The sequence below is a fragment of the Acomys minous genome (genome assembly GCF_964271855.1).
Source record: "Acomys minous genome assembly, chromosome: 14".
Lineage (NCBI taxonomy): Eukaryota > Metazoa > Chordata > Mammalia > Rodentia > Muridae > Acomys > Acomys minous.
In genome coordinates, this window is record NC_140496.1 from 14,270,493 (window position 1) to 14,288,978 (window position 18,486).

Genomic DNA, 18,486 nt, shown 5'->3' on the forward strand with positions numbered 1-18,486 from the left:
TTAAAAAGAGGCTTTTCTTGACCTGGAGTTTGCCAAGTAGGGTTGGCTACCTGGATAGTAAGCCTCAGAGATGTCTGGTTCTCTGTCCCCAATACTAGGATGACAAATGTACACAACCACACCTGGGTCATTTTACATGGGTGATGGGGATCAAACGTAAATCCTTATGCTTACAAGGCAGGCACTGAATTGGTGGAGCTATCTCTGTAGTTCTGAGAAGGTAGGTTTGAATGACTAGCCAGAAGTTTTGTCACATAAAAACAGTGGATTACACATGTATTCCAAATACTTTAAAATAAGTTAAATATTCCAAACCATATATTCAACAAATATTTATTATGTTCCAGATACCCATAAAATGACTAAAAATATTGGCATTATGGGTAAAATTAGACTGCCCTGCCCATGCATTTTTCTATTTTTGAAAGACTTTGAATGTTCTGGATGGAAAAAAAAATGCAACTGGAAACTAGGCTTTACCTTCAAGTTGCAGGAAAAATATTCGCACCTGTCAGATCCACCTGCTAACAATGTCGTTCTGTGAATAAGCTCATGCAAAAACGTTGTGGATGTTCTTTTGGGTTCTTCACAGCTTGCTTGAAGGGAGTTTACGAAGGAAGGTCTTTTCACAAGATGGTATCAGGTCATTGAGATCAAACTCGATCTCGAAGGAAGGGCTCTTTTCCAAAATAATTAGGGCGGCCAGCACAGCCAGTTTTGAGGTCATTCCTTTGATCAGGTACTTCACGCCCGTCTCAGGGTCTGTATACTCAAAGCAGTGTACAACAATGTGGTGGCTGGAGTGTGTGAAATGGTTCTGGTAGTAGACTTGAGGATGCAGGAAATAGTCCAAAGGCACAAAGAACACATCCTTAACTTCATCAGCGTTAGGCTGGGGCTGGAAGTTGTGGTCTAGAAAACCCACTACGGGGGTCACCAGCGCATCTTTCTGAAAGTAGAGACCAAAACCCACACATTACAAAGTACAGTGATGCTGTTTCAAAGATTAAACTCAGGCCACTTTTTAGTAGAGGAAAGACCACAGCCATGATATATGGCATAAGGTGGGCCGGTGGCAGCTCTCCAGACACAAATTCATGTGCCCCATGTAACAGAGATGCTCTACTTATGTTGGGTGCATGTGTGCACATGCACGCACACACACGTGTAAGATTGAAATGACCATGAGGTGGTGCTATAAAAACTATGATACCCTTGTCTTAGGAATCACATTTGTGACTGTCTACTTTATAAATCCCTCCATGAATATAAAGGTACATAGGCAAAACAAAAGTACTATCTCCAAACAGCTCCAAACTCCACAGTTGCTACTTCTCACTGAGGGAAACTTAGGTTAAACCATGATAAAAGTCATTCATTGGAATGACATCACATACCCTTTCCTCCTGGTGAGGCCAGGGTGATGATGTCTTACGAACAGAAAAGTGACCTGATATCACTTGTGGCATGCTTCTATTTAGAGTAAATATATACATAACACTGTAAACCATACAATTGCTTCTAAGCTATCTTTTTTTTTTATCACATATGTATTTGTATTGTGAAGGGATAGTTTTATTTATGAGCACAAATGCTTGCAAATGACCCTGAGTTTGTGCTGGATAGAGGGTCTTCCTTTCTACTGTAAAGCCTGCAGGAGAGACGGGGATTGAACAGAGGTATGCTCTCTAGTTTGAAGTTCCTGGGTCATCAAAAAGATGCTGGAGACACCCAGAGGCAAGTACAGAGTGAGAAAGGAGTACAGAGACGGTTAAATAGGGCTATGGGAACCTCTCATGGAGGGACACAGCCAGAGAGTATTTTAAGAATAGAAACAGGTTATACTTTCAAGTGCATCCAGGGTGAGTAACAACCTTTAGATAGAGGAGAGACCTTAAATAGCCTTAGGGCAGTAAATCTGAGGTCACAGGCCACCAAGACCCTCAGCCATGTTGGGTCTTGTGTAAAGGCACACTCCCAGAGGTCATGGTGGAGGCTTAATTTTTTTAACCAATATATTTTATTAACAACTTAGGTGACTGAGCATATGTCACTTATAACTCGACTAACCAACACAATAGGAAATGAGGATTTATGGACACAATAACAAAACCGTAAGGATATCAGTTCTGAGGAACGATTCTCCTGGTGCAATCAGCAGGATTTTTTCTGCTGGAACCTAGAGTAACCAGAACCCAGAACCTCAGCAGGAGCCAGAGTCCTGAAACCTTTTCTCGAGTGGTTTTCTCTAGGAGCATCTTGAAGTGCAGCGATGAACAGCCAAAACTATCCTAAGTCTCCAAAAAGCCCCGCCTCCAGTTCTGGGCTCATTTATATATCTCCTCCCAGAGTCTGTTCACGGAATCTTTTCAGCTGGCAACAATCAAGCTCCCACACGAGGTGGTCAGTCTTCTAGTGGATTAACCTCACCTGTGCTCTCACAAGACCATTCCAATCCCGCACTTGGGATCCTAAAAAACAGGTTCATCTCTCCTTCATCATGGGGTCTCCCAGATCAGATGCTGAGCTGAGGGCTAACATGTAAGTAATTTCTTACAAAAGTGTTATCAGGAGAAACTGGGGAGGGGCTAAGAAGGGAGAGCAATAGCTTGGTGAAGAAGCCAGGCTGGGTGCTGTGGAGGATACCGTAGCTAGAGACAAGGAGCTGGGTTTTCGGGGCCAGCCCCAGGCACTGGTGGAGGACAGCTTTTCAGGGTGTCAATCTAGGATCTGCCGACTCTCTGTACAGGATGTCCACAAAGCTCTCGTTGGTCACCCAGTGGTGAGTTCTTGGCAGAGAGCTGCTGGCTACCAGAAATGCATAAGAGGAGGGAAGGATGTATGAAAAGGTCTCAAGAGAGCCCCAACAGAATATGCCAGAATGAGTTGTCTTGCTACAGTCCCCAAAGCAATGGGGCCAACCAATCATGGGCCGAGACCTCTAAAGCTACAAGCTGAAGTAAATCTTCCTTCTGTGTTCTAGCTTCATTTCTATTGCTGTGAGGGGAAAAAAGACATTCTCACCAAAAGTCATTTTGGGGGAGAAAGGGTTTCTGGTCTCACAGCTGGGGCTCAGCGCGTCAATGAGGGAAGTCAAGACTGCAACTCACTCAAAGGAGGGCCTGCTTGCTCTTCTACACAGCATTACCTCTGAGCAAGGAATTCACTTCACAGCCGAAGAAATGAGGCAGAAACAATGAATGATGCTGTTGCTGGCGATCAGACTGGCTTATGCTTAGGTAGCTGTCTTGCAACCTTGAACCACCTGTCTAGGGGATTGTAATGCCCACAGTGGACTGAGCACTCCTGCATTTATTAAGTACAAAGACATGTCCCACCCCCAAACACACACACACACACACACACACACACACACACACACACACACATACACACACAGCTTGACATTTAAAACCTTAAAACCAGCCAATAAGTTGATTAGCTCAGGTATTTGTTAGAGTAATAAAGGCTGACTGAGGCATCCGTGAACTTCATTTTTTTCTCTCCACCCACATATAATTCAGTAGCTCCCAGGGATTGTGGAAACGAAGCTTCTCTAGCTTGAGGAACTTTTAACAGCTTTCGCTCAATGAGTCCATAAAATTCTAAGCTCTGCTAAATGTGTTGGAGGAATTTGCGGACATGAGTTGAAAATCACCCCATTAGAGAATGCAACCAAAGAGGAGGAAGCTGCCACATTTCCTTCTCTCTAGTGCTCCGTTCTCTCTGGCTGTGTCTCCCTATCTCTGTCTCTCTGTCTCTGTGTATCTATCAACTGGATACAATCTGGTATGTAGGATGGGGCCAATGGCAGAAGGGAAGACAATAGGAAAAGTAGAAAAGAAAGGGTGGGTTTAGTCCATAATAACGTTCTAACATTGTTTCTCAGTTGTGACCAATGTACCACAGCAATGTCAAGGGAGAGACTGGGTGTGGTAACATGGGAACAGATGAGCACTCATCAGTCGTCATTCTGGACATGAACTTGGAGTGTTATAGTACATTTACGCTGACAAAACAATCAACAAGTGACTCCTAAAGTCCATCTGCTCAGCAGTGACTGTTCCAATGCAACAGCCAATGAGACCTGGCTATCCCAGCTCCAGGCTTTCCTATTCTGTTTGGTTTATAGAACAAAGATGCCCCAAGCCACACAGCAATGCAACGACAAACACTGGGCAGTGTTGAGGCAGCTTATCATGGAACCTGTTCATCTTTTACTACACTCCTACTCTAGTATAACCAAGAGGAACCCAGGGGCTGCAGAGCTGGTTCCACAGTGAAAAACACTTGCTGCTCCTATAGGGGACCAGATTCAGGTTCCCAGCATCCACAGCAGGTGGCTCTCAGCCGCTATAACTCTAGTTCTAGTGGGTTTGACACTCTCCTTTGGCCTCTGTGGGATCCTGCATGCAAATTCACCAACCCTCACATACACACACATAAGAAGAAAACAGTTTTCAAAATGCCTTAACCATGAGGTACTCAAGCTAAAGGACATCCAGTACAGCTTAAAACTGCCGTAATAACACGAAGTGTGAGAAATCATCACAGACCCAAAGACCACAGCAACCTGACAATCAAATGCAGTGTGGTATGAGGCTAAGGATAGCAAGCCCCTTAGTCCTGTGACAAGAGGACTCTTTATCCCAAGGGGTGCACCAAAAATGAGTGACATTAGGGTAAACAGAAAACACTGGCCCCTCCAAGGAGATACCATTTAGTACGTTGCACAATAATGTATTATTTTTCAACTGAATTCTTGAGATAAATGTATATTATAGAAAAGCACACATGAACTCAATGTTAAGAGAGCAATTCTGAGTACACCCAGGTTCTCCAGCACCCAGGCTGACAGTCACTGAGATAGCTCCTCCCTTTCTTCCTAGACAGGGTGATAGGGGCTTATCCATGACCACAGAGCTCAGGAGGAGCAAAGTCCACACAAGGGCCCAGTTCTCCTGGTCCTGCACACAGTGCTCCCGGGAATTACATTTGAACAAATGCAGGGCCCCCTTGGGAGCTCAGAAGGGCCCATGACAGTCCTTACATAGAGCAGATATGGCACCAGGTGAGAGACCACGTCCACTTGGTGGGGATGCAAGCCCACTTCCTCCTGGGCTTCACGGAGAGCAGTGGCCGTGTCATCCTTGTCCACTGGGTCCCTCTTTCCTCCAGGAAAACAGACTTCTCCAGGTGCCCTTCTCAGCTGGGAGAGTGAAAGAACAGAGTTACAAATGGGATTTCAAGTTTAGAAGCAAGGAATTCAGCAAATATTAACTCAATATCTACAGTGTCCAAGCTATGTTTTTTTCCTTGAATCCCCAAGGCAAAACAAAACAAAACAAAAATCATCTGTTGACAATACTGTCCTTTTTTTTTTTTCTTGAGACAGGGTTTCTTTGTGTAGTCTTGGCAAATACACACACACACACACACACACACACACACACACACACACAACATTGCGAACTTCTCTCATTCCTGATTTTTCTCTACAAGCCTCTGAAAGACAACATAAACACAAAAAGACACCAATGAGAGTTGATAAAAGCTAAAAGAAAAAATACTGTAAAGACACTGTGATGACTGGGAGTGGTGGTGCCTGCCTTGGCACTCAGTGAGACAGAAGCAGGAAGATCAGATCGCTGTGAGTTCAAGGCCAGCCTGATCTACAAAGCGAGTCCAGGACAGCCAACATAACTCAGAGAAACGTTGTCTCGAAAAAACAAAAGCCCAAACCCAAAAACTAAAAAAAAAGAGTATTATCAACAGATGATTTTGTTGGATCTTTTGTGGGTACTTACCATATTCAAGGTATACATTTCATAAAGATTTTTCTATAAGCGGTTTGGTATATTTTATGGGAAAGATTAAGACAGGGTCTTATACAGCTCAGTTTGGCCTCACATTTGCTATGTAATCAAGGATGACCTCGACCCTTTGATCTTCCTGTTTCCATCTCCCCAGTGTAAGGATCAATTTTAGACTGTACTGGGGCCTAAAACTAGGACATAAGACATGTTAGCAATCACTCTATCAACTTACCTACACTCCTGCCCCCACAAGCTATTATTTTTTAAAGTATTCCTAATGAAGCAAAATGGATATAGTATAAGATTAACCATTTTAAAACAAACAATTCTGGAACATTTAATAAACTCATAATGATGTGCAGCCATACCTAATATCTAGTTTCAGATTGTTTTCCCCACTCCAAGAGGAAACCACATCCATTAAGCGTTCTCTCCCTCTTCCCTGCTCTCCGTGTTCTGTCCAAATGGATTTCCAGTTTGTTTTCATGTGAATGAAACCATATGACATGTGACCTTTTGTGTGTCTCAGCATCTTGTCTGTGAGGTACTGGTGGGTACTTCATTCCTGTATGGCCAAACACTATTCCTTTGTTTGTAAAGATGACAAATTCTCTCTATTAATGGCCACACAAACCACATTAGATTACTGTTCTTTCTTTTTATTTTTTTCCACAGAGAGAGGAAGACACCCAGAGGTTAAATTACCTGACAAAGTTTACACAGTGGGCTATAAATTGCAATTTCAGTCTAGCTGCTGTGCCCTTAATCAGCATGACTATTGAGTTCCTAGGGTGATGGGCATGGCTCAGCTGGTAGAGGAGCTTGCTATGCAATCCTGACGGCCTGCATTTGATCCCTAGAATCCACATAAGAAGGTGGATGTGATGGCATGCGTCTTCAATTCCGGAATCCTCACAAACAGGCAGAGAACTGGCCAGAAGCTTGAAGTTCCCTTTTATTAACTAGCAATCATTTGCAGGATTTGACACAACCTGACATCAGGTCAAAGAGCAATCTGTAGCTGAGGGATTAAAAGATAAAGCCAGGAGAGAACCTGTCCAATGGCAAGGCAGAAGGAGAGAAGTGACATGACTCTCAAACGTTTTCCCAGACACAGTCCACTATGCATACATGCCCCCTCCCTCTCTCTCTCACACACAGACACACACACACACACTCAATTAAAATAAATAAGCAAGTATTTGCTAAAGCACAGTATGGTTGATGAGCCATGCCCCTTGCTTCCATGTATTTCAACATCTCTGTTTCTCTACCCACTTTCTGACTCCGGTCCTTTCTGATTTTAGGACAGCGCCTTCACGTGTGGCACCGGAGGCATTTCCTCCCTACCCATCTCTGAGAGATACAACCCCACCCTTCTCTTCTCAGCTAGCCCAGCGCAGTTTCTCTTCCACCTTCTCCTGCCCTTGTTCATTGTCTTCCCCACCCATTTGCTGCCAGGGCCTGACTCAGCAGGATCCTTTGGTCGGCTTCTTGCCAACTGTGTGCACAGATCACAGCAGCGTGCACCTGTCATAACCGCAGAGCAGTTACACAGAGCTGAGGCGGCAGCCCGGGGAGCTGTGTCTAGCTCCCAGGCAGGGCGATGATGTAATGGGGACCCTTCTCGTTAGAAGTAAAGGTCACTTCTTGATGTTCAGAGTTCAACCAAGATGTCCTGTTGGCATTTTTTAGCACCGTGGTCGACAGAGCTGTGTAAGGAGAGTTAGAAGCCTGCGCTGGGCTGAATACTTGTTTCCTCAAATGTTGAAACCCTCAGTCACATGGGTTGTGAAAATCATTGAAAACATTGAAAAATAATAACAGAGCAAGGCCATTATCAATGAGATTAGAGCCTTTATAAAGGAAGTGCACAGATACCCACTGCTCCTTTCACCCTGAGAGCACACCGGGGTGGGGTGGGGGTGCTTGGTCGGTGGGTGCCTTGATGCTGAACTTCCCGGCCTCCCTAACCTCGAGAAATGTTTTTGTTCATAACCCATCCAGTGCAAGGTAGTTTGTTACAGTACTTTGAGAGGACTAAGGTCGTCATGAACTTTATTTAGCTTTCTATAGCTGAAGACTCTGCTTTAGCAAGCTTTTCTTATATTTTTATTATTCGTTCATTTTATTTTGTGGTGCTGAGGGTGGAGCCAGGGCTTTCTGCACAGCAGGAAACTGTTTTGCCGTCATGTTCCACTCCCAGCCCTGGGCAAGTCATTTGAAAACATTAAACACTGGCAGTTTTTCCCTATTATAAACAAAGAGTTCTACAGGATCTTCTTTGGCAGTTGTGGCCCCTCACACATCTTCTCATTAATGACAGAGATGAGAGGAGGCAGAGGAAGGATGAACCATTTTCTATCGACTATAGTGAGTCTTACAAAAGACTTGAGAATAGACTTCCTGATACATCACCTCTAAAATGGGATTTCTTGTTCGTACATTCAACAACTAAAGTAGCCAGTGCCAGGGGCACCCACAAGGACTCAACAGGCTTGATAGAAATACAGACCTGATTTAAAATATGTTTTGAAAGCTCTTCTTCGAAGAGACCCCAGAGCAAGCCAATTCAATTCAAGTGGCCTTCCACCTCAACTCCAATTAACAGGGAGCAAAGACCTTTTGAATTCCTGAGAGCGCTATCCTTACAGAATGTTTTGAGCAAGCAAGTGCATTTGAAAAAAAAAAAAAAAAAAAACCAACTGTTCACACACTGTTAGGTCCAGAAAGGGCTCTGTCGAGGCATGGGAACTCATAATCTTCTTCCTCTATAAATAGTATAAGAAGCATGTATGCCTGCATGGATGTACATGTATGTTTATGTGGGTACACAAGTCTACATGGGCATGTAGAGGCCAGAGGTCAGCATTGGGTACCATTCCTTAGGTGCCAGCTCCACCCATTTCTTCTGTTTGTTTGGTTTTTGGGGCTGCTTGTTTTTATTTCTGAACTTATAATAGAATTACATCATTTCTCTCTCCCTTTTCCTCTCTCCAAACCCTCTCATATACACCCTTCCTTGATTGCTTTCAAATTCATGACCTTTTTTTTTTTTTTTTTGCATCAGTTGCTGTGATGTGTCTATATGTTTCCTAAGCTATGTGGTGAGCTTCAGGCCAGTAAAAGATTTTGTCTCAAAGAACAATGGAGCTCCTGCCACTACTAGAAGACACTTGTAAACTCTCACCAACATGGTGGCCTAAACATAAGCTGAACAAGGATGACACCAAGAGATATGCCAAAGATGGGCGGTGGGCGGAGCCAAAGAGGACCCAGCCCTAGACAAAGAACTGCAGGCAACTAATAACGAGACTGGGGTAAATAGAGTCTTCCCCAGAGAAGAGCACATCAGCTGGTTATCAGATACAAAAACGGTTGGCCCTCAAAACATATATGAGTAGCATGCTATGGACTGAGTAGGTTGTATTGAGGAATATATATGTACACACATACACACACACACACACACACACACACACACACACACACACACACAGACACACGGAGACCTTACCTATCCAACAAGGATCAACCACTGTCAGGGAGCCACAAACGCATGCTAGGCATTGAGACAACATCACTCTTTTACACACTGCACACAAGGCAGCTTTCAGCCCCATTTCTACATATGAGAAAACAGAAGTTTCAATGACATTAAGAACTTGCCTCCAGGCAGAGTGACATGGCTTTGCTTATAAAGCACTTGTGGTGCAACCTTGATGGCATAAGTTTTATCCCTGGAAGCCTGGTAAATTTTGAAGGAGAGCAGACTACACAAAGTTGTTCACACTTGCACCATGGCATGCATGCATACCCCTCCCCCCAACACACACATTAAAAACAAGCAGACAAACAAACAAATGAAAAGCCATTAGGTTTTGTGTTTTATTTTTGCAGAAAGGAGAAAAAAAAAGAGGAAAAAAGGGGAAAAAAGGAACCTTCTAGAACTGTCTGTCATCCTACCTCGTTGGGATGTTGAAGCAGATGGATGGCAAGTTTAAGGCTTGCTGGGGCTGTAAGAGTGAGTTCAAGGCCAGTCAAGCAATGTGAGACCCTATCTCTATATAAAATGTAAGAGGAAGAGCTGGGGATGCAGCCTGTGTTAGAACCCCAGCATGGCAGGAGGCCCTGGGCAGTCCCCTGTAGTAGCTGCAGGGCTGCCTGAAGAGCATTCTGCTTCCCTCTTTTACAAGGAGGTAAGGCTTGCAGTCAGAGTGAAAAGGATTTTAACTAATTTTTAAAATGTCCTCAAGATGCTGGACAGATGGCTCAGTGGTTAAGAGCACTTGCTGTTCTCGCCAAAGACCCAGGTTTGGTTCCCAGCACTCATGGTGTGGCTTACAACCTCCTAGAGGTCTAGTCCAAGCATATTCAAATGTCCTGTCTGACCTATGTGGGCTGAACCCACATGGTGCACATACATTCATTTCAGAGTACCATTGGCTACAGGCTTAGTTTTATATGGGCTTTATTGCTTTTCTGATAATTAAAATATACCCACGGGGGGGGGGGGGGGAGGGAGGGCGTGGACGGTTATAAGCCCTTCATGTGTGTTTAAGAGTGAAGCTGAGAACAGACCCCATTTCCTTGGTTCCAGCTAAGTGTCTCTCTCTCCTTTGAGAAACTGAGTTTTGATCAGTACATGGACCTGTGTCACTTGCCTGTCTCGAAGTCAAAAGGATCGCCACAGTTCTGTCAAATCAGGGTCTTTACTTACATATTTCTTTATTTACATATTGCTTATTTGCATACATATGCTATCAATGAGATATTTTAAATTGTCCTACTTGAAAGGCCCTGCTTACTTCTATCTCGGATGACTGGGAAATGACCATTTCTTCAGCTCTCTCTGGGAAACATTCCTGACAGCAAACAAGGGCGACTACACAGGAGAGACGGGAACAGCTGGCCTAGTATGGCTGAAAAGTGAGACAGTTCATAACTTCCGGTTATAATTCAGCATGTCAGCTGGCTTCGGGGCCTAGGTCACCAACAATACGCTGTAGTTTACCTGTGGTAGATTAGTCTAGCAGAGTCGAGATTGACGGGGTCATTTTATCACACCCATTCTGCAAGCATTACTGGCACTGTCTGGAGACTTGATGTCATGACACAGGTGTGTGTATGTGTGTGACTGTAGAGGTCAAGATAACACTAATCACCCCGCAGTGCCCGAGAAGGCTCCTCAACAAAGAATGTTCTGGACCCAAATGCTGCTTAAGGACCAACAGTAACCCTGGTCTAAAAGTGTTTTCTGTTTCTTATGAGGTTAAGATTTTTTATTTTTTTTCCTTCTTCTTCTTCTTCTTTCTAATAACTCTTTTTAAAATGGTGTGTTAGTCTGAGGAGGTGGCTCAATGAGAAAAAATTCTTGCACGCACAAGTCTGTATCTCCAGCACACAGTTAAGGTGTTGACATAGCTGTGTACAGTTGTAACTCCAGTTCTGAGGGGAGGTGCAGAAAGAAAGACTGTTGCAGCATAGGAGAGATTCGTAGGCCACACCCACAAGCTTCAGGTTCAGTGAGAGGCCCTGTTCCAAGGCAACACGGCAGACAGTGATAGAGGAGGCCACTCAATGTCTTCCTCTGGCCTCTATAATTGTTCACACACATATATGCACACACACACACACGCACACACACACACACACACATACACACATACACACGCACATTAAAAATAAATACTTGTGAGGCAGAGATAGGCAGATGGTCATAAGTTCAAGGCCAGCCTGAGCTACAGAGCCAACCCATGTCTCAAAATCCCTGAACAAAGGAGCAAAATCCCATTGCCTCCCGTGGCTTGCACTAGCCCTCCAACTCCCTGATTTCAAAAGTTCATTTGATAACGGCAGTCTCGAAATGAGGACAAAGTGACAGAAGTGTGTTTGTAAATGCCCTGAGATGTCACAGGAGCCTCTTGTCACCTACCTTGTCTGAACGGACGGTGAACAGCAAGTGCAGCTTTCCTCCTTTGTCCAGCAACGGCAGAAGGACAGAGTACTTATTAGGGGACAAGTGGGAATATCTGGTCCCAACATCGAACCTTCTCAAGCGGGCCTTGGCATCATCTATCAGGCTGTTTCTAAGACAAGGCAAAAATCTCTAGTAAGCAGAGCTCTGGCATCAAGCTCCTAGCCCTGCCAATCTATTTGTGTGTGGGTGTGTCAGGGTGGGAGTGTGTGGGGTGTGTTATGTAACTGGGATTTCATTTCTGGGTCTCATTATAGTTTTCCAATAACCTGGCAGAAAGCACTTAACTTTGCATGCACTGGCAAGACTGAATGAGGCAAAAAGCACCAAGTCCACACTGCATGCACGCATTCACATTGAAAGGAATTAAATTTAAAATTCAAGTGTAAGCCAGGTAACCTGATGCGTGTTGGTAATACCTGAATTTGAGAGATAAAGGCAGGCGGATCAGGAGTTAATGGTTATCCTCAGCAACACAGTGAGTTCAAGGCCTACCTGTGACATATGGCACCTTACCTCAAAAAACCAAACCAAGCATGTATGGTAAGAATTCCCCCAATAGGGCTGGAGAGATGACTCAGCAGTTAAGAGCACCAACTGCTCTTCCAGAAGTCCTGAGTTCAATTCCCAGCAACCACATGGTGGCTCACAACCATCTGTAATGTGATCTGATATGCATGGTATACATAATAAATAAACAAAAATTATTTTTAAAAAGAGTTAAAAAAAAAAAAAAGAATTCCCCCAATAACATAACACTTGAACTTTGATATCTATAAGTATGCTGGGCCTCACTGTCACCCCAGCTATTTGGGAGGCTGAGGCAGGAGGATCACAAGCTCAAGGCATCCTTGGGATACAGAATGAGTTCAAGGCCGACCTTGAACTCTAGACCCTATAGATGGGCTTGGGTTGTAGCTCAGTAGTAGAGTGTTTGCATAGCGGGGGTGGTGGGGGGCGTAGGAGGTGCTGGTCCTGTTTCTAGTTCTTTGAGGAAAGGCATACTAGAGTTGCATGCAGACAGAACATGTGTGTCAAAAGGTCATTATGAGGCTTGCTGAGCCCTTCTGCAATGTTCACAAACCCAGATGCCCTGTAACGGTAATTCTCAAAGCAGCCACAGAATCTGCGAGAAGGCTGCTCACGACAAACTGCAGGACTTACTCCCCAAAAACATGACACAGTTACTTTGAAGGGAGTCCTGGGAACGAGCATTTGGTCTAACTTCAAAGTGACAGGGTTGTTGATGTGGCGGCTCAAGGGACCATCCCTTGAGAACCATTGCTGATGGTTACTCAAAAATTTAGAGACACCACCACAAATATGGCACTGTTTTCATGGCGCTCTTTCTGGGTCCCCTCCCCAGACAAGTATATCATGCTGCTGGCCTGCCCAGTGTGCTGGATGGTGGCTTTGTTCATGACAACTCAGAAAGTGGGGGTGCAAGTTTACTCAGAAACAGGATCTTCGCAGATCCTGTAAACAGTTCTGGCTCTTGAGATAACTTCACCTTGGATTTATGGAAACCTCTCAATCTAATGGCAAGTGTCTTTGAAGGAAGAGAAGACGTTACAGAGAGATGCCCACAGAGATGGAGATGGGGACCAAAATGCTGCTGGTACAAGCCAAGGATGACCAGAAGCCACCGGAAGCTGGAAGAGGCAAAGCAGCACCAAGAGACTTCTGGTGATGGTCCCACTGACACCTTGCTGTTGGACTGGCTTTCAGACCCAAGTGAGGATAAATCGCTATTCCTTAAGCTATGCAGTTTGCAGGACTTTGTCCTGGTGGCCTTAGAAAGTGGACATTAGTTTTTATTATTCTTTAGTCTGACGGTGCAAAAGCAGATTAGGTCAGCGGGAACTCATTTCATCTTAAAAAATAATGGAGCCAGGGGTGGTAACTCACTCCTGTAGTCCTAGTTTTTGGGGAGGCTGAGGCAGGAGGAGTGCCAAAAGTTTGAGGTCAGCCTGGGCTACACATGGAAAAAATAAAACAAAAAAACCTGGCATCATCTCCTGGCACCTCAGAGGCCCCATCTGTAACTTACTTGAGGGTAGTCACGAAGACAAGTTCTTGCGCACGCAGTGAGGCACTCAGCTGTGATGGTTAATCACCAGCACTTGTCCTTAACAAGCCTTGTCTGGAGGTGTTTGCTTATTCTCATCGCCCCGCCCCCTCCGTGTGGCAAGGAGCTGGCTACAGACCAATCAAATGTCCTGAAAAAGGTCACTGAAAGCTGGCACACAGAGCACCCAGTGCTCACTGGCGCCTTGTCCAGAAAAGACAGCTGGCCAGCAAAGCGGGAAGAAGGCTTTTAAAGAGCCCTTAGAGCTGCCCAGAGGCGGCAGGGAAACAAAAGTCTAGAAACTGTCCCGAGACTATACTATCAAAACAGAAGTCATAGCTCTGAGCAGGGCTCACCCTATTCTGTGTTTAATTCTCAGGACAGTCCTGTAGGTAGTAACAGGATCATGTGCGCCCAGGATGACAGCAGTGCCTTGAGCAAGAGCCACGATCACGAGTGGAAGAAGCCACCCAGGAACTTGAACCCAGTCTGGCTGATGCAGGGCTGTCTGGTCATCGCGGGGTTCTGAGATTCCACTGTGGGGACGCTGGTTACTGAAGTGTGACACAGATTGGCAGAAAGAAAGCATAGTGACCTTGGGGGATGAGGGCATGCCTGCGTGGTGTGTGAATCTTACTAGGTGAAATCCCCATTCTGTCTCTAGGAGCATAAGAGTAAAGACCGAGGTGGAGGCGAGCCCTAAGGAGCCCGAACTGCAGGATGGATTAGACAGGCGTCAGGCTCAGGTCTGAACAGTCATCCGGGCCCGGCTAGATCGGGATCGAGGGCCTGGAGTCGGAGATCTTTACCTGACAGGCTCCCGGAGTCCACATGGTCGCGGCATGGGCCCTGCCGTACTTACAGTACTATTAGCAGCTGGAGACTTCAGGAAGCAATATGTCCTGACGCGCGTGCGCATAGTAGCCCTATTCCTAGCGGAATGAGGGGCGGGGACTACGCAAGGAGGAGAGGTTGGAGGCGGGGCGTTTAGAAGAGGCCAGATGGTGCTAGATTCGGGAGGGCGGGGCCTATGGGGGGCGTGTTTGGGGCGGAGTTAGGTCTTTGGTGGCGCTGACAGGGTTTAAAGTGCAGTGTTTTAGTGCGCTTCCCGCCCTACCTTCCCCCCCCCCCCCATCAGCGTTTACTTGACTAGATAGCTACAGTTCAGTTACTACTCTTACTACTCTAAAAGTTATATTTGGTCATCTTCCAATTTAGTGCGCTTTAAAGTAAAGTTTTAGTGTTTAGCAAACACTAAAACAGTTTGCTATGTAGTAGCTTGGACTTCAAAACCAGCCATCGAGCATGTGAGAAAAATTGCAATGGACAATTGTAAAAAGTATTTAATTTTAAAAACATTACGTGTGTGTGTGTGTGCGCGCGCGCGTGCGCGCGCGTGACTGCACACGTATGAAGGTCAGAGGATAACTTGCAGGGGTCAGTTCTCTTCTTCCTTCCTCCCTGTGACAGTGAGAAAGTATCCCTCAGAGGAACAACCAATCGGGTTGTTTCTACAGTGAGATTGCCATTCTCTCTTTCAGATTAGAAAAGAAACCGATCAGGCTTGGGGTCATAAGGCTCTGATTTGAGGCTACCTCATTCTGACCTCTGAGCCTATGTATTTCCACACACCCCAGCGAGGCAAATGGCCTGTGAATTAGGTGTGTCTGACCATGAGGGAGAAATAAGTGAGTCCTCATTCATGGCATAGTTGCTTGTGAGACACATGGGGCCACGGCTGAGACATGCAGCCTTGACCTTCGTGGCCTCTCGGTCTAGAGGAGTGACAATAAACACAACCTACATCTCTAGCAATTAACGGTGTGTTGACTGAGTGGGAAGGGCCTATGACCATGGTTCAGACTGTTGAATTGAAGGCTGAGAATTCCATCTGGGAATTCTCTTTCTCTTCTGACTTCTATTGATTGACTGTTTGCCCTTAAAGAGCATCAAACTGAGACTTACATGTTTTAGATGCCCTCAAACTGTCACACAACAAGTAAGTGCAGAGCCAAGTGTTGGTCCCATCCATCTGGACTAAGCCATCCAAGGTGGTAAAGACAACCCTGTAGGCAGAAGCTAGCTTGAGTATGGAGTCTTGTTTAGAGAGCCTCGTTGTTCTCTCTCTCTCTCTCTCTCTCTCTCTCTCTCTCTCTCTCTCTCTCTGTGTGTGTGTGTGTGTGTGTGTGTGTGTGTGTGTGTGTGCGTGTTAGCTGTGGATCTGTCTGGAAGTGTGGAAGTGAATGGAAAGGCCTTGGATGTCACAGCAAGATGGCAATTGACCTTCTTTATCAAGGAAGAGGAACTAGGACTCTGGGTTTTAGGGAGACCTGCGGCTGCAAGGTGGGAAATCAGTTGGTATCAGGGAGACGCTGAAAACAATCAGGAGCACAAAGGTTGTCCTCTGGCCTTCATGCACAAATGCACGTGCACCCACACGTACATCTGCTCTTGAACACACGTCCACACACACTACTCACAGGAAATTTTCAGTGTATGTGGCTTTGGTAAGGCTAGAAGCTGTATCATCACATTGTGATATGTGTCATGATAGAGGTGTGTGTGTGTGTGTGTGTGTGTGCGCGCGCGCACGCGCGCGCACGCGCGCGTGCACACACATGTGTTCAACAAGCATTCGTGTGGTTAACAGAGCCTCATGGTCCACTGGTAGCATCTTTTAAAAACAAAGGCTTCGCTCAACAGCTCTGCACGTATTTACTGGTAGTAACATAATTCTGAAAAAAAAAATTTGGAAGAAAAACATTGCTGAAACATATCAAGTTGGTCTCCTAAAGCCACACCCCACAGGTACAGCCCTCTCAAAGAAGCACATCCCAGGAGAAAGGGTTGGCGGCACCTGCAGACCGCCCATGTGGGTGATGCTAAGCTAAAGAAAGCACCAGCAAACCCTCAGGAGCAAAGGCTACCTGAGGAGAGGCCAGCACATAATTAGCAGAGTGCCAGTAAGTGCTCTATCAATGCAACGGGGCATAGAAGCTGGGAATGGGGGTGCCTGTGTGGCACATCAGGGAAGCAATTAATTTCCCTGCCTGTGGGCAGTGCGGTGGGACCCTGGTAGGCTGCAGAGGAACAGTACGATAACACACTGGGAAAATAATGCTCAGAGAATGTGAGCCACCTCGTTCCTTCCCCGATTTAGAGGTGTGTCAATCATTCATAGCTAAGCTCCTGGAGGAAGGCTCAGGAGAAGCATCCAGAACAAGCCTCACACATAAATACCACACAGACTTCTGATGGATGGGAAGCTTGTTCTCTCTCCGACTCCCACCAACTTAGCCCTTATTCTCAGCCCCATCAACTCATGCTACCTTCCTCTTAGCCAAGGAGTGTTCCCCTGGAAGGAAAGATGGTTGAGAAAGTCGGGAAAGACTAAGTTATAAATAAGAATTTCTCTATTAATATGTCAGGGGCTACTGATGTCAAAATCGCATGGGAGGGACAGGTGGTGTCTTAACAAATCAATCCCTGTTGTGGGTCACTTTTCCTGGAGATATGTGACATAAATGTCTTTTCATCTCAGACAGGAAACTGACGACATACCATACTACTAATGGCCAACATGATAAACCAATGAGTTTGCTGAGGTTCCTTACTGAAGCAAGGATGATTCAAAGGCAGCTCCATCATCAAAGGTTTACCTCAGCATGGCTGATGGCTGATAAAAACCAGAACCTTGGGTCTCTCTGCACAATTTGCAGGCAGTTGGACAGAATAAAATGTGTGTTCCATACAGCTCAGCTAGTCTGAATCTCCTTAGCAGCCATTATTGCTTATATAACTTTAGGGAGAAGAGGCCTCACGTGTCCTGTCAGTTTCAGAGATTTCCTGAGGTTTACTTGTTGTTTACCTCCTAAGTGTTATGTAGCATCCTTGCAAAACTTCCTCAGTCTTAACAGACTTCCCTCCAGATGGACTGTTTGAGATTGCTACAGACACTATAGGTGCTCATTTTTATGGTAAATTTTACCTAGGGTGTTCCTTCAACTTCTGATAATTCTGCTATAAAGGTCAAAGGTATTGGCTCAGAAACACCAATGCAGGTGGCATTTAATGCTGAGAAGATAAAAGCCAACGGCCTTGACACCTTGTTGATATGGTAGCCCCAGAGAGAAGAGGAAGGATTGGCCCCCAAGGACCATAAGGTATCAATCCTTAACAGCATGGGCAGACATGTTGTTGCCCATGATTCAGACGTTCAAAGTCGTTCTTGTATGTATAACAAACTTAAGACGTGTCTTGAATACATGAGGCTCTGTCTCAGAGAAAAAGAGGGGGAGGAGAAGGAGAAGAAAAGAGAATAGAATTAAGAGTAGCCACCAGTAGCCACAGATTGAGTGAAAATAGACTGACCTTAACTTCTGGAGAAAGGGGCTGAATAATCATCAATGGTATGTTTCAGTTAGAGTTTCCGTTGCTATGAAAAAAACACTGTGAGCAAAAGTAACTCAGGGAGGGAAGGGTTTGCTTTACCTTACAGCTTTGAGTCTATCATCCAAGGAAGGCTGAGTGGGAACCTGGAGGCAGGAAGGAAGAGACCATGCAGAGGCCATGGAGGAGTGCTGCTTGTTGGTTTGTTTAGCCTGACTTCTTATATTATCTAAGAC

At 45.3% G+C, this 18,486-nt stretch overlaps 1 protein-coding gene across 1 annotated transcript; it reads right to left on the reverse strand.

The window, feature by feature from the left end:
- Window positions 1-317: 317 nt before the first annotated feature.
- Window positions 318-14,808, reverse strand: NUDT7 (nudix hydrolase 7). Its single transcript, XM_084757697.1, has 4 exons — window positions 14,671-14,808; window positions 11,752-11,905; window positions 5,051-5,209; window positions 318-949 (listed from the first exon to the last, which is right to left on the reverse strand). Exons 1-4 carry the CDS (start codon window positions 14,778-14,780, stop codon window positions 587-589), a joined length of 786 nt encoding a protein of 261 aa, XP_084613823.1. The 5' UTR covers window positions 14,781-14,808; the 3' UTR covers window positions 318-586.
- Between the last annotated feature and the right edge of the window lie 3,678 nt (window positions 14,809-18,486).